Here is a 16,723-nt window from a genome sequence, read left to right on the forward strand (position 1 = left end):
TCCTGCACTCACTATAGGCCGGAAACCCACTAGGAGCGATTTCCTGAGCGCTTTGCGATTTGAAAACTTGCTAATTTAATGCTATGAGTGTAATCCCATTTGAGCCATGTGATTTTTTAAAAATCCCCCATAACATTGCAAGAGCTTTTTCAAATCACTAGCGATTAGAAATCACTCCGAGTGGGCTTCTGGCCATAGGAGAATAACTGCCATACCACAAGCCCTGAACTACTTAGAGCTGATAAACTGCCATACCGCAAAACAAGAGTTGATTCCTGTCCAGAGTAATTTATATATGTATAAAATAACTTTTTTTCTCATTTTTAAAAAAAATCATATGTATTTCATTTTTAATAAAATCATCGTAACTGAGGTAAGTTTCCAATCTCTCGATCAGACATTTGACTATTAAGGCCAAAATAAGTTCTGATCAACCTACTCCTCAGATAGATTGCTTATGTGCTATACAGATTCCCCCCACCACAAATCAAACATGTTTCGGCTCCCTAAATTGAAGCCGTCGTCAGGGAATAAACTACTTAGAGCTGATAAACTGCCATACCACAAGCCCTGCACTTCGTATACAGTAGAATCCCTTTATAGTAAAATCCAAGGGTCCAGGAAAAGTGGTTTACTATACCAAAATTGGTCATACATTGTACTGTATACTTATAAATACACATTTTCCGGGACCCGCAGACTGAATTTACTATATCAGAGCTTACTATAATGAGATTGTACTGTAGCTAGTGTGGTGGGTGAGCAGCGTGCGGACGCGCATCAGGGGCTCTTCAATTGGGATTTACAGGATATTGGCATAAGGTCATTCATTACATGGAAGTATGTATTATTAACAATAATAAAACAAATATAAAAACTGTGTCTGATTTTTCTTTTTTTTACTAGTAACCCTTTGATTCAGCTTTGCAGTGTGAAGGTCGGCAATGGCATCTGGTAATTTGTGGCAGAATCTTGGAGTGGATGGAGGTGAAGGGAGGTCACCCTGCTGGGATGGGGAATAAGCCTGTGTCTCTCCAAGTTGCTGCAGGACTATGCAAATGTATGCAGATTGAAAATGGACCAATCGTTTCCCACCCCAGCTCCATTTGATTGGTCCACTTTCAAGCTGTATACATTTACAGAAAATGTAATGTATTTTACATCAACTCAGAATTAATTGCATATCATTGACCATCATCATACTACAGGCGTGCAATGTTACAGAGTGCTCTGGCTACAAACACTGAGCTTAGGGCCTGTTTCCACTACATGCAGATTGGATGCAGAAAAACTCACTCCAATAAATGCCTGTTGGAAAATCAGCCTCAGAAAAATCACATTTAGTGGAAACAGGCCCATAAGCATTCATGGGAGTCCGTTTTTCTCTATCCAATCTGCGTGTAGTGGAAACAGGCCCTTAGGCCGCATTCACACTAGAGTGTTTTGCCGGCAATTTCGGCAAAATGCTCAAATGCTATCGCTTTTGAAAGCGCTAGTGTAATGAAACCCTATGGGCCTGTTCTTACTTGGGCGATTTGCGCTAATCACCGCAAATCGTCCAAAATCGCAAAACGCAAATGTGTAGCCTGCACAATTTTCAGGCGATTTCCCGGCGATCGCGTTTTAGTGCTATAGAAGCACTAAACGCGTTCGCGGAGAAATCGCTGCACTGTCCAGAGATTTTTCCGTGTGAAATCGTGGAAAAATCACTCCAGCAAACCGTTTTGCGCATCTAAGAATGGGGCCTTAGTCTCAATTATAAGAATGCAATTTATTTTTTTACAGTAGATTGATGCAGTTAATAGTACATCTTACATTACAGGCAGAGTAACAAAATACTTCACACTATGTGAACTGTAAACAGCTGATATTCAGCACATTGTTATTTTATTAGTGTTTTAATTTACAGAGCACCGGCATATTCTATAATGCTGTACAACATGCAAAACACACAACAATGTCTAGATGTGATGGTTTTAACCATAGAATGATTGCAAGTGCCTATCACTGGAATCCGCACAGACGTAGCAAGGCTACAGGAGGATTTGTTTGGTGTCTGCCTTACCACCATTGGAATATACTTCCTTGAATGTTCAACACAACTTACAGCTAGCCACACTAAAAAAGGATTCAGCAGCGGTGAAACAGGCCAAGTTGCGGTGTGACAGAGGATTACAAGGCTGGGCGTGTGTATACCTGGCAGCAGGATGCCGACAGCCTCAGGAACCAGTGGGGAGCAAGACAGGAGCCGGACCGGGACTTCCTCCCCTCCAGCCGCCAACTGGAAGCGGAAAGCCGCGACCCGGAAGTGATCCCAGGAAGCCTAACAGATGCAAGCGGTGACCAGAGTGGCGTTACCCCACTGCCAGCGGGAGAGGAAGCACTACTGCGAAGACCTCTGAGGGGTCACAACCAGAAGGTTCAAGCACAGGATCGGCCCATGATTTTCACGGGGTCGAAATGAATTCAGACACAGGAGGAACCGGCGGGGCCAGGGCATCAGAGACAGCAGTCACAAAGCGGAACCCCAGGCAACCAGCACCAAGGGACGATTACCCCAAATGCACAGTTCTGAACAGATGTGTTGTTCCAGCAGTTAGGAAGCAAAGGTAAGAAGTGAGAATGGACAACAGCTAGAGAGGACTGTAGCATCCAAAGAAGGTTTTTCTTATTCAGAGGAATACATTTATAAGCCACTTTAATCACAAGAGAGATACTTGCAGATGCACCCGATTTATTTTGTTGAATAATGCAGAATCATTTCCAGCAGCAGCTTCCCACATTTATCTATAGCATGTGATTGTAACACATATAACAATAACCTGTCCACCTCGCCACCCCAGAATTCCTGGATCTCACCTCAAGACTAACACCTGTGTCCAATCATCTGCTTCTAATTTACATTTGGGGTACAGCACTGAGGCATTGGGGTAAATCTGCATTATTTGTGCTGGAGGATAATATGACCTAGGAATACATTTGACTTCTAATATGTTATTTTTTTTCTGCTATCATATTTAGGATGTTATCATGTAAAAAAAAAAAGTTGCCTCTGTAAGGATCTAACAATAAATATCTATAAGGCTACCCCTAAAATTATTTAGAGCAATCAGGAAATCCCTGGAAGATCCCGTCACAGTCCCAGTGATCCGATCTCTCTGAATATCAGTCCTGTGTGTGTCCAGCTTACCATGGCTGGAAGATAAATCCCTCTCTTCTCATCTTACTGGACTGTGTGCATTCAGCTCATAACTCTTCATGTTTTCTGAATATACAATCATATGAAAACGTATAGGAACCCCTCTCAGCCTGCATACTAATGAACTTCACTGTCAAAACAAGATATGGGTCTTCCATTTCCTAGGAATCTCTGTGTATTGGGGGGGGGGGGGGTTCTGAATAAAGATTTTTAGTGAAGCAGCATTTAAATGAATCAGATTAATTTTATTTCAAATTACAGATTTACTTTAATCTGTACAACGGAATAAATAGAAAGTGAACACAGGACAAGGTGTAACTGGGCTTAGTACTATATGTACCCATGTTTATCTCATCATATCACCTCAGTTCAGGGACTTTAATGCTTTACAAATCTATCCACTGAGCAGCATGAAAGAGTCCTCAGGATTCTGTGTAAATATGTAAATATGCTGCTATGTGCGTCTAGCAAGAAATAAAAGAAACATTGGAAAAGAACACTTATGGCCAAAACATTTCCCATACTCAGTGCTGTAACAGAGCTTGAGATCTCAAGAATATTAAGCCATACAGAACAATTCCCATACTCAGCACATGGATGTGGCTTCTCACTAGTGTGAGGTCTTTCATTACTGTACATGACAAGTTTTGATATCTGTATGAAATATTTCCCACACTCTGTGCCAGAATATGACTTCTCACCAGAGTGAGATATCTCAAGATTGACAAGATTTAATTTCTGTGCAAAACATTTCCCACACTCAGCACAGGATTACATCTTCTCTCCAGTGTGAGATCTCTTATGCCTGACAAGATTAGATTTCTGAGCATAACATTTCCCACACTCAGCACATGAATATGGCTTTTCCCCGCTGTGAGATCTCTCATGAATTTCAAGTTTAGCTCTTTGTGCAAAACATTTCCCACACTCGGCACATGAATGTGGCTTCTTTTCAGTGAGTAATCTTCTATGACCGACAAGATGACATTCCTGAGGAAAGCATTTCTCACACTCAGCATATGGCGTCTCACCAGTGTGAGATCTCTTATGATTCACAAGGTGAGATTTCTGTGCAAAACATTTCCCACACTCAGCACATGGATATGGTTTCTCCCCAGTATGAGATCTCTGATGACTGGTAAGATGAGATTTCTGTATAAAACATTTCCCACACTCAGTACATGAATAGTTCTTCTCTCCAGTGTGAGATCTCTCATGCAAAACAAGATGCGGTTTGCTTGCATAACATTTACCACACTTTGCACATAAATATGGCTTCTCACCAGTGTGAGATCTCTTGTGTATAACAAGATGTGATTTACGTGCATAACTTTTATCACACTCCGCACATGAATATGGCTTCTCTCCTGTGTGAGATCTCTCATGAGTGACAAGATTTGATTTCTGTATAAAACTTTTCCCACACTCAGCACATGAAAATTGCTTCTTACCAGTGTGAGATTTCTTATGATTGACAAGCTGAAATTTACGTGCAAAACATTTCCCACACTCAAAACATGAAAATGGCTTTTCTCCAGTATGGGATCTCTCATGGCTGATAAGCTTACATTTATGTGCAAAATATTTCCCACACTCAGCACATGAATATAGCTTATCACCAGCGTGAGATCTCTCATGACTGACAAGCTGATATTTCTGTGCAAAACATTTCCCACACTCAGCACATGAATATGGCTTATCACTGGTGTGAGATCTCTCATGACTGACGAGCTGAAATTTCTGTTCAAAACATTTGCCACACTCAGAACATGAATATGGCTTCTCTCCAGTATGAGATCTTTCATGATTGACAAGCTGAAATGTATATGCAAAACATTTCCCACACTCAGCACAACAATATGGCTTCTCTCCAGTATGAGATCTTTCATGACTGACAAGCTGAAATGTCCATGCAAAACATTTTCCACATGTGAAACAGGAATAAGATCCTCCAGCAGTGGGAGAGCTGTACTGGGTATGAGGCCCCTCAGAGTTAGACAGGTGAGGGGAGTCTAAGAGAATTTTTGGGGTAACCAGGATATCTGCAGGAGACTCTTGTCCAATGACATCATCATTCGTTGTACAGTCTGTGGATACAGAGAGATGAGCCTCTGAGAGGTTCCTGATGCCCGGGCTCCACGCTGCAAATAGAAAAAGATAATCACTTCCTGTTAGAGAAGACTGACAAGAGGAACAATTATTAGGGTTGGTCAGTGAGCTGCTGATAATTCCAAATTGATACAAAGTTTATCTAGATAAGAAATGGACCAATTTCAGCAGCTGCATAACTTTGCATATAATTAGCATACAATTTGCACCATCTCAGAGTTATTTGCATGCCACTGACGATCACTAGTTATCAACCTGACAGAGAATTGTGCTCACTACAGGCGGCCAATCACGACAATAACTTTGCCTTTTATCAGCTAGAAATTCCCTCAATCCCAAGTATAATCATTTTGATTATCTGAAAACAATTTGCATTACATTTGCATACAAGTCAGAGTTATTTGCATCTTATTGGCCCTCCCTACAGCTATAGCACTGGCCATACATGAAAAGCAGAGACAATGGAAGCAATGCTCTTGTGACAACAGACCTACACTATGTGTACTTATGTGAAGAAATCTGTGTTATGTTTGTAGAGCAATGTGGTGTCACTTACATATTCTTATTACCATTGTATCCTCGTGTCACTCATATGCCCCTTGCAATGTACCTTTTTCTCTCTCTTGGTCTTAATTGTGCAAATAAACATACTTTGACGTTACACAACACTAAATGATAAGAGCTGTGAGGTAAAGGAATGATCCATTTATGTCATGGAGATTCAAAACAACTAATACTATTAAATTTCTTAGTATGTAGGTGTGGATAAGCGCTCAAGATATTACTTGCACATCAATAAGGAGAAATAAACGGGTCAAGTGGCCCCCCTTCAGGGAAAGATCTATTAGGGGGGTCCCCACTGGCTGATACCAGAGTATCAGCCAGTGGGGACCCCCCTAATAGATCCAGAGGGTGAACGAAGCGGCAGAGGTGTACGCCTTGCCGCAAGCTTGGCACAGAGGAACCCTGCACCTCTTGCCCCGCTTCTGCGGTGGATGTCTATGTTATGGGGACTGGCTGTTGAAAGAAATTGTTTTTTCTTCTGACTTTTAATTGGACCTGCCAGCCTATTGCGCTGAGCTTTTAGATGTATCAATACATTTTATACACTTTTACGCTATGAGGAGTCCATCTCTTGCTTATGCAGATCTGAAACGGAAGTCAGTGGATTGCCTGTGAGGCTGCGGGGTGGCCAATACCCCAGAAGTGACTACGGGCCCGTAGGCCGCAACATCTGGTGAGTCTTTCCCCGAAGGGAGGCCACTTGACCCGTTTATTACTCCTTATTAATGTGCAAGTAATATCTTGAGCGCTTATCCACACCTACATACTAAGAGACTTGACTGATGGTACATGCATCTGGGAAGAAGCGCTCCCACTACATATATCCTGTCTATATTGGACTGATTAGTGGCCTTTGCTTGCTTGGACTTTTTTAACCATACTTATATGAGTGCAGATTGGGGTGTTTCATTGTTTAAGAATACTATTAAATTAACTGTACTGTGTGTCTTTCATTGGGCAGCCAAAAGCAGGAACCCAGTTATTAAACGGCTTTGTAATGGAATACCCTACAACAGTGATGGCTAACCTTGGCACTCCAGCTGTGGTGGAACTACAAGTCCCATGAGGCATTGCAATACTCTGACAGTTCTAAGCATAACTCGGGGAGGCAGAGGCATGATGGGATTTGTAGTTTTGTCAAAGCTGGAGTGCCAAGGTTATTCATCACTGCCCTACAATATCTAAGCTTAGAACCAAAATGCTGCAAATTTGTCATGGATCATGAATATGCCATTATTGTATGCCGGCGATGTGTGATGCCTGAAATATGGACGATCATACATTTTAAAAGCAATTTTCCCTCCAAAAAGTCAGGGGACTCCTACCCTCCAGGACAGGGGCAGGCTCCGAGTACCGCCCTCAAAGCAGGGTTGTATATTAGAAGGGGCTGGAAATTCTCCATTTTGAATTCTCTACATGGACTTCCACAAACAAGGGCCTCAGACACCTCCAATCTACTAAGTCAGTAGTTCCCAACCGGTGTGCTGCTACACATTCATGTTTCGCTGCAACATTTAGTATGTGCCGCTGCATTCCCCCGCTCTTCCTCCTTCCCGCTTGTCAACTATGTCCTCCGCTCAGTGTACTAGAGCAGTGCTACAAGAAAATGGCAGCCGACGTCCGCATTTGCAGACATCATCAGCCTTTTTTTTGTAGCCCTGGACTAACTACTATGAGTGGAGGGCGGAGGCAAATCAGCGAAGGAGCCAGAGAGTAAACACTCGGAGCGGAGGAGGAGGGAAGCGATCCCAGCTATGGAGGGGTGAGTGAAAGGGGACTTGAGCTCAGAACGTCCTATTTGCTCTAAAAGATACACAACAGCATAATAGCCTTTTACATATTGCCCCTGCAGCAAGCTTATAGTACCAGCAGCAGCATATTATCCCTGCAGCCCCCCGCTCATTGTGCAGTAGCAGCATTGTGTCCCTCCCCGCCCCTCCCCCATTGTGCTGGCAGCAGCATATTGTTGTCCCATTGTGTCAGCAGCAGTCACATAATTCAATTACACTGCCGCGCTCTCCACTCATGTAATCATAAAAGAGACTCCACATAGGGTAATACTGTTCAGTCCTGTTGTTCACACTATTCCGTCACCTACAGATCACTCGTGCTTTGTGCTCCCCGGGTGGTGAATCACATCTGTCTCCCTCACCCCTTATTGGTATATGCTCACCAGATTCTCTCCACCTCAATTGTCAGGTGGGTCTCAGGCATATCAGAAAAACTTGCTCCAGATTCTCTCCACCTCACCTGTCAGGTGGGTTTTACAGATATCAGACTACCTTGCTCCATGCGGTGGAGACTGCGAGCTGTGAGCTGGTGGTGGGTGCTGGGCACAGGAGTAGCCTTACGGCCGTTTTGCGCTATCTGGGCGCTTCTACGGAGGCTGACTCCGCACTCTTTGTTGTATTCATCTGGCTCTTGTTTACTTCCAGTCAGAGCACGCTGACTGTGCCACAGGCGAGACGTGCTGTGGCCCTGTTGGTCCCCCACACCGGATGTTGATCCAGCTGTAGCGCCGACCTCCTCTCTCCCCCTTTTCTGTGCCTTCCCTACGTAAACTGTTTTAAACAGAGGAGAAACTCAGACTGAGTTTCTCCTCTGTTTAAAACAGTTTACGTAGGGAAGTAAGTGTCATTGTTTGAGGATGAATTCATGCTACAACAAAGGACCATTGTGTGTCTGAAACATGTCCTGTTGGTTTGAAGTGATTTAATAAAGGCTTTTATTATGGTCATTGTTCAAAAACGTAGTTTAACGTTGGCCTGTTCATTTGCCCAAATCCAGCTGCTCTCGCACATCAACTGCATCCACAAGATTGGATGGTCTGTGGGCTGAAGCAGATTGGGAAGCCCTACACAGTCTGGCCAGGAGGGGGGCGTGTGACATCACCCCTTACTGTGACCAATCTATATACAGTTATGTACAGTAACCATTATCAGCTTATTACAGGCCGGAAACACTAAATCCCCCCCTATACTGTGACCATCATAATCGTATTACAGGCTTATTACTCTCAGAATGGATGCAGAAAAACTGACTCCAATGATTGTCTATGGGCCTGTTTCCACTAAACGCGATTTTTCTGATGCAGATTTTCCCATAGGCATTCACTGAAGTCAGTGTTTCTGCATCCAATCTGCGCGTAGTGGAAACAAGCCCTAAGTCACCCCTACTTTGACCAATCTATGTACAGTAGCCATTATCAGCTTATTAAGGGCAAGAAACACTAAATCACCTCTTACTGTGACCAGTCTGTCTACAGTAATGTACAGTAACCATCAGCTTATTACAGGCCAGAAACACTAAGTCACCCCCTACTGTGACCAATGTGCAGTAACCAATATCCACTGATTACAGGCCGGAAACACTAAATCACCCCTTATACTGTGACCATCATGAGCTTATTATTAACACTTAAAGGGAACCTGAAGCGAGGAAAATTATTTAAAATAAACACATGACGTAGCGGCAAATGAATATTACATACTTACCTCACCGTTAGTTCTTCTCAGAAGCTCACCATTTTCTTCTTACAGTGATCCCTTCCAGTTCTGACAATATTTTGTCAGAACTGAAATATACCAGTTGTTGTCAGTTATATATCAGCAGTTTTCACTTACAACTGAATGTGCAAGGTAATGTTCATGTTTCCCTATGTCTCATGTGGGTGATATTAACAGTGTGCTGACCAGGAAGCTGTTACGGGGTAATGGCCATTTTTAAAATGGAGTACAGACTATTCCTTTGATTACAGTGGACAAATGGGACGCAGGAGAAGAGAAGGAGATTGAGGAGTAGACTACGGAGGAAGTAAGTATGACCCGAGTATGGTTATTTTGACTTTATTTTCAGTTCAGGTACTCTTTAAGTCACCCCTTACATTGACCAATTTGTGTACAGCAACGAGCAGTGACCATTATCAGCTTATTACAAGCTGGTAACACAAAGTCGCTCCTTTCTGTGCCCAATCTGTGTACAATAATGTACAGTGACCATTATCAGCTGATTACAGGCTGGTAAAACTAATTTAAACTACACACATGGTAGATTTCTATCATTTGAAATGATTGATGATTATAGCTACATGTGACAATTTAGCGACTCTCACAGTTGGAAAGTCCTCGCCTGATCAGCATTGCTGCTGCAAGATGTAGCGGATGCTTCTCACTCCCTCTCTCCCTCCCCTCTCCACAGAAAAGAACAGGGAACTCCAAAGCCATCAGGATGTCTGTACTGTTATTGTTAGTAAGCGGTCATCAAATACAATCAAGAATAATAGTTTAAGATGACAAAAATCTAACCAATACATAGCATAACCCAGAATCAAGGCCAGTCTGTAAAAAGGGACTAGGTCAAACGTGCAATAAAGAGACACATATATTCTATACTAGTGTCCTTAGCCTGTTTAAAAATGTGCTAGGTCTGTCACCGCTCATATCAGCCCCCACCGCGCGCTGACACACACGCCCGCCCCTCCTGGCCCTGTCTTCCTCTGCAAGCCACGCGTCATTCCCCAGCTCTCCTCAGTGTCTCTGCGTCCCTCCCTGCACATACGCACAACAACAAAAAACACACACACACAGGGACATGGAATACAGAGACACATGCCAATTATTAGGTAGGATTTACTGCTGATTACTCACCTATCCTGCCCTCTGTAACATTGTCCTCCTCTTTACTTGTCCTCATCATGTCACCCTCCTCCATAGACTGCTGGTCATGCCTCACATATGTGTCTTCTTCCACTTTAATTGTCCTCATCATGTCACCCTCCTCCATAGACTGCTGGTCATGCCTCACATATGTGTCTTCTTCTTCCTCTTTAATTGTCCTCATCATGTCACCCATCATTGACAGCTGGTCACTCATCACATATGACTCTTCTTCTTCTTCTGCTTTAATTGTCCTCATCATGTCCCCCTCCTCCATAGACTGATGATAACACTGCACATATGTCTCCTCTTCTTCCTCTTTATATGTCCTCATTGTGTCACCCTCCGCTATAAACTGCTGGTCACTCCTCACATACATCTCTTCTTCTTCCTCTCTACTTGTCTTCATCATGTCACCCTCCTTCATAGACTGCTGATCAACCCTCACATAGGTATCCTCTTTATTTGTCCCAATTATGTCACCCTCCTCCATAGACTGCTGATCACTCCCCATAATGGTGTTGTCTTCTTCCTCTTTAGTGGTCCTCATCATGTCCCAATTCTCCATAGACTGATGATCATTCCTCACATATGTCTCCTCTTCTTCCTCTTTTTTTATCCTCGTGTCAACCTCCTCCATAGACTGCTGAACACTTCTCGCAATGGTGTCGTCTTCTTCCTCTTTAGTTGTCCCCATCATGTCAACCTTCTCCATAACCTGCTGGTCACCCCTCACATACATCTCATCTTCTTCTTCTTTGATTGTCCTCACGTCACCCTCCTCTGCAGGCTGCTGATAACTCCTCACATAGGCCTCTTCTTCTTCCTCCTTAATTGTCTTCATCATGTCACACTTTTCCATAGGCATCTGATGATCAACCCTCACATATGTCTCTTCTTCTTTCACTTTAACAACAACACCACTTGCATGTATCAGTTCTCCACCCTAAGTTCACAAAATGATAGTTAATTGTAAATTGTGAATACAGATAACAGCATATGCAGGAGGATAATGTAATACAGTTTGGAATCTCTGGGGACCCTCAGTTGCACCTACCTGATAATGGTGGGGGGTGGTGTGACCTTTCTGTGGACAAACCCGAGAATAAAGAAGACCTGTACTTCTCTCTGGTGGGTTTCTGTTACTTGAATAATCTGTAGAAAACACACACACACTGACTGAATACGCTGTCTCTATGTGTTTATCTGACGATGGGAGATCCAGGTGGACAGCTATGCTGGGCATACAAAGCTCGTTTTTGCCACTCGATTCTGCAGTCGATTCCCTTATATTCCGCTAGTTTTTCGTATCTTTTTCCATTAACACAGCGAATCGATCGAGCGGGAAATGAGACATGTCGAAATTTTCAATCGAGCCATCTAAATGGCTCGAAAACGAGCCGAGTATGCCCAGCATTACACTTTAAAGAACAAGCGACACCCATGCTAACCTAGAAATAAAAAACACATATATAAGTAGATAAATACTACTTCTACTTACATAACAGATGTATTGTGCTATCCACGTAATGAATCATGTGAATTTTACAAAGGAAAAGCAGAAAATCCTATTCTAGGCAGTGGCCATTTTGCCAAGCTAATGCTGACATCATATCCTCCCTGAGTCTTGTTTTCCCCCTCCCTTCTCTTGCTCATTGTATATTCATTAGCTGCCCTCCTCCCAGAGTCTTCAGACACTCCCACTGAAGTGTATACTAGCAACTTCACTGTCTTTTTTTGTTTACACATCCAATCACTGAGTCACCTCAGCCTTGCTTATAAAAACACAAGTGAGCAGAGAGTGTTTCTGATAAGCAGCAAGGCAGGGAAATAAATGGAAGAGGAGTAATATATTATAGATAAAAAGAACTCCCAGCATTCAACTCTTTGGCACTGTTTGGCACTAGGGCCAGTGCTCCTAAAGTATGTGATAACTCCAAACCATAACAGCAGAAACAGTTTTGCAAGTTTTGAATGCAAGATTAGCATCTTTATCACTTAATACACTCAGACCAGTTGCTGTTGAAATTTGATTTTCTATGGTGACAATACCGCTTTAAGATGTACACCTGTACACCTCTCTGGTGGCTTTCAGTTACTGGATATCTGCAGGAAACACACACTCACTGAATTCATTGTCTTTACAGTACCTCACAAAAGTGAGCACACATCACACACAGAGATATGAAACTGCGATGCAATGTAAAGTAGAAAGTGTACAGCTTTTTAACAGTGTAACTTTGCTATTCCTTCAAAAGAATATTTTATTTGCCCACCGGTATTTTTTTTAGCAAAATCTTAAAAGATACCCGAGATGTATGACATGATGAGATAGACATGGGTATGTACAGTGCCAAGCACACTAATAACTATGCTGTGGTCTTTTGTTCTTTCTCTGCCTGAAAGAGTTAAATATCAGGTAGGTAAGTAGCTGACTCAGTCCTGACTCAGACAGGAAGTGAATACAGTGTGACCCTCACTGATAAGAAATTCCAACTATAAAACACTTTCCTGGCAGAAAATGGCTTCGGAGAGCAGAAAAGAGATAAAAAGGGTCAATATACTTCAATGAATGAGTCATTGAGCAAAAACAATAAAACAGTTAAAACTTAAAAAGTAGATTTAAACATAAAATAAAATATCTTTAAAGTGGATCCGAGACGAACTTTTACTCATTGCATAATTGTGTTCCTTTCCTATTGTTTATAGGGCATTCCTCAAGCCAAATACTTTTTTGTTTTTGTTTTAATGCTCTAATTCCTTATAAACTAAATAAACCACTCCCACGGGTTTTCAGAGAGCCAAGGCACTTTCAGACAGTAGCAAGGGCTCATGGGAGCTCAGTCTGGGCAGGAGGAGGGGGAGGTATTACTAGCCAGAGATTTCAGAGGCAGAGGGGAGGAGGGAAGAGGAGGGGGGATTAGTTTTCTTTGCTCAAGATGCAGATAAGCCTGCCTCTGTGTAATGTTTACAAACAACATGTCTGCTGTCATTGTATCACAGGAAGAAATAATCATATTCTATTAAAGCTGTTTGCAGCTAGATTTGCTGTGTAAACTATCTAAACTTTAGCTAAGATATATAGACAAGTTACTTGTTATAGTTAGTTTTTCATCTCGGATCCGCTTTAAAAATCATTTTTAGGAGAAGGAAGATAGATGAAATAATTTATTTCATTAGTTAATTTTCGCTTTGGGTGTCCTTTAACCTCCCGAGCAGTATGGACGAGCTCAGCTCGTCCATCACCGCCGGAGGCTGCCGCTCAGGCCCTGGTGGGCCGATTTTCTTCAAATAAAGTGCAGCACACGCAGCCGGCACTTTGCCAGCCGCGTGTGCTGCCTGATCGCCGCCGCTCTGCGGCGATTCGCCGCGAGCAGCGGCGAAAGAGGGTCCCCCCAGCCGCCTGAGCCCTGCGCAGCCGGAACAAAAAGTTCCGGCCAGCGCTAAGGGCTGGATCGGAGGCGGCTGACGTCAGGACGTCGGCTGACGTCCATGACGTCACTCCGCTCGTCGCTATGGCGACGATCTAAGCAAAACAAGGAAGGCCGCTCATTGCGGCCTTCCTTGTTTATTCTGGGCGCCGGAGGCGATCGGAAGAACGCCTCCGGAGCGCCCTCTAGTGGGCTTTCATGCAGCCAACTTTCAGTTGGCTGAATGAAATAGTTTTTTTTTAAATTTAAAAAAAACCCTCCCGCAGCCTCCCTGGCGATCTCAATAGAACGCCGGGGAGGTTAAAGAGACTGTAACAAAATTTTGAGCCTTATTTCTTCTGTCCTATAAGTTCCTATTACTGTTCTAATGTGGTCTGTCTTACTGCAGCCTTTCCTACTTGCACTGTCTCTGTAATAAATCTTATCTCCTTTCCTCTGTCGTGTCTGTCGGGCTGAGGCTGGAATGTGTGGAATGTGCAGCACTGCTTGTCATTGGCAGAAGCTTTACACACACCATCCAAGCTCTGCATGAGTCACACAGTAAGCTAGTTGTCAGCCTATGATACTCTGGTTAGAAGCCAGTCTTTTGTTTGTAAACACTGCCTAAAACTGTTAATTACAAACCAGGATTGCAGCAGGAAGTGGCAGAAACAGCACAGAGGGGCACAGGAGAACATAATGAATAGAATGGTATGCTTTTTATTGTAAGAATTTTAGAGTACAGATTCTCTTTAACTCTTATGGGCATGGATTGAGTTATTTCGATGGGACAGCACATTTACACTGTTATACAAGCTGTACACTGACTACTTTACATTGTATCGAGGTGGCATATCTTCAGTGTTGTCCCATGAAAACATATGATAAAATATTTAGAGAAGTGAGAGAAATCACTTTTGTGAGATACTGTATGTGTTTACCAGATGATGGATATAAGGGGGGAATATAGGTAAACCCTTCACAAGAAATGAAAGTCTCCTCTTACCCGGTGATGTGAGGGGTGGCTGATTCTCCATCATGGTGTCCTTGTAGAGGTCCTGGTGTCCTTCTATATACTGCCCTTCCTCCATAGAGAAATAGATGAGACAATGTGCTTCCTTATAAGAACCTGACACATAAAAGGATACATTCACCATCCATACAAATCACTGTCACTGGACACTGTCCCATAATTTCTGGTAATGCTCAACTCACCCGACAGCAGATCAATGAGGATGTTCTGCTTCTAGTGTGTTTCAGATATCAGGGATGAGGTGGGGCAACCGTAATGGTCAACAGACTTCACAGAAGGCAAAATTTGTATGAATAGACCGAAAATAAGGTCATGTGACAGTCCCAGAACCCCCCGCTTCCCCAGTCACGTCTAAGTCTGCTCTCATTAAAGCAGAGGCCAGGGTGTCTGTCCATTTTATGAGACAGACAGGAAGAGCACAGAATGTCCTCTATGCTGTACACTTCCCCACTCCAATAACTGTCCTTCCTTCCCCCACCCCAATACCTGTCCTCCCAACTATGTGCTCCTCTCCCACCCCAATACCAGTCGAACCCATTCTACTATGTGCTCCTCCCCACCTCAATACCTGTCATCCCCTCCCAACTATGCGCTACTCCCCCACCCTGATACCCTTACCCTCCATGTGCTCCTCCCCACCCCAATAACTGTCATTCCCTTCCCTACTATGAGTTCCTACCCCACCCCAATACCTCTCCTCCCTATATGCTCCTCCACCACCCTAATGTCTACCCTCCCTCACTATGTGCTCCTCCACCACAGCAATAACTGACCTCCCCTCCCTCACTACGTGCTCCTCCCTCATCCCAATACCTGTCCTCCCTCACTATGTACTCCTCCCAGTCTCTGTTCTCCCCTCCCCCAATATATGACAATGTATTAGTTACAGACGGCAAAATGCGAATAAAATAAACTTTCACCTCATCTGCTGTCAGTGCGTGCTCTGCTCTCAGTACTTCCGCTCTGTAACCACTTCCCGTCTCTTTCTTCCTAGACGGGCTCCCTAAAGTTATTGATTACAGGAAGAGAGCATTGGGCTTGAATTCCCAGTGACGTCACCTCCCCACGTGATCTTCCCTGTGTCATTGTTGTAGCGCTATCAGAGGCTGCTGGGGCTGGGCTACAGGGCGATAAACTGCTTCCAACTTCGGGTCTCTCTCTCTCCACCTCCTCTCTGTGGTTCTGTATTTCCGGTTTCTGCGTTCCAGCTGGTGGAGTTTATGCGCCATCTTGTGGACAGTGAGCTAACTGCATAGTCAAGAAATAATCAGTTATAGGGAGAGCAGCCAGAGAGTATCCAGGAGAAAAAGGGTTGTGGGTGGCAAGGCTTAAAGGGCAACTGAAGTGAGAAGTATATGGAGTCGGCCATGTTTGTTTCCTTTTAAACAATACCAGTTGCCTGGCAGCCCTGCTGGTCTTTTTGGCTGCAAAAGTGTCTGAATAACACCAGAAACAGGCATGCGGCTAATCTTTTCAGATCTGACAATAATGTCAGAAACACCTGATCTGCTGCATGCTTGTTCAGGGGCTATGGATAAAAGTATTAGAGGCAGAAGATCAGCAGGACAGCCAGGCAACTGGTATTGCTTAAAAGGAAATAAACATGGCAGCCTCCATATACCTGCCTCTTCAGTTATCCTATAAGTGCGGGGATAATATAATCTGGGCGTTGCTAGGATATGGAGGCGTTTCCCAAACGTATTTATTGATGTGACATTCTCTCCCACCTTCTGTGGTGTTGTACAATGTAAGG

The 16,723-nt window shown here is 43.5% G+C and overlaps 1 protein-coding gene across 6 annotated transcripts; it reads right to left on the minus strand.

Moving 5' to 3' along the window:
* Positions 1-1,835: 1,835 nt before the first annotated feature.
* Positions 1,836-16,126, minus strand: LOC137562623 (zinc finger protein 568-like). 6 transcript variants are annotated; one of them, XM_068274138.1, is made up of 6 exons: positions 15,891-16,126; positions 15,153-15,237; positions 14,944-15,066; positions 11,585-11,682; positions 10,519-11,473; positions 1,836-5,340 (listed from the first exon to the last, which is right to left on the minus strand). In XM_068274138.1, the coding sequence occupies exons 3-6, from the start codon at positions 15,026-15,028 to the stop codon at positions 3,971-3,973; spliced, it is 2,508 nt and encodes an 835-aa protein (XP_068130239.1). In that variant the 5' UTR covers positions 15,029-15,066; positions 15,153-15,237; positions 15,891-16,126; the 3' UTR covers positions 1,836-3,970. The 6 variants fall into 6 exon arrangements, with proteins under 6 accessions (XP_068130239.1, XP_068130243.1, XP_068130240.1 ...); XM_068274142.1 differs by lacking the exon at positions 15,153-15,237 and having other exon boundaries at positions 14,944-15,022; XM_068274139.1 differs by lacking the exon at positions 15,153-15,237.
* Positions 16,127-16,723: the final 597 nt, after the last annotated feature.

Source organism: Hyperolius riggenbachi, chromosome 3 (genome assembly GCF_040937935.1).
Source record: "Hyperolius riggenbachi isolate aHypRig1 chromosome 3, aHypRig1.pri, whole genome shotgun sequence".
In the NCBI taxonomy this organism is placed as follows: domain Eukaryota; kingdom Metazoa; phylum Chordata; class Amphibia; order Anura; family Hyperoliidae; genus Hyperolius; species Hyperolius riggenbachi.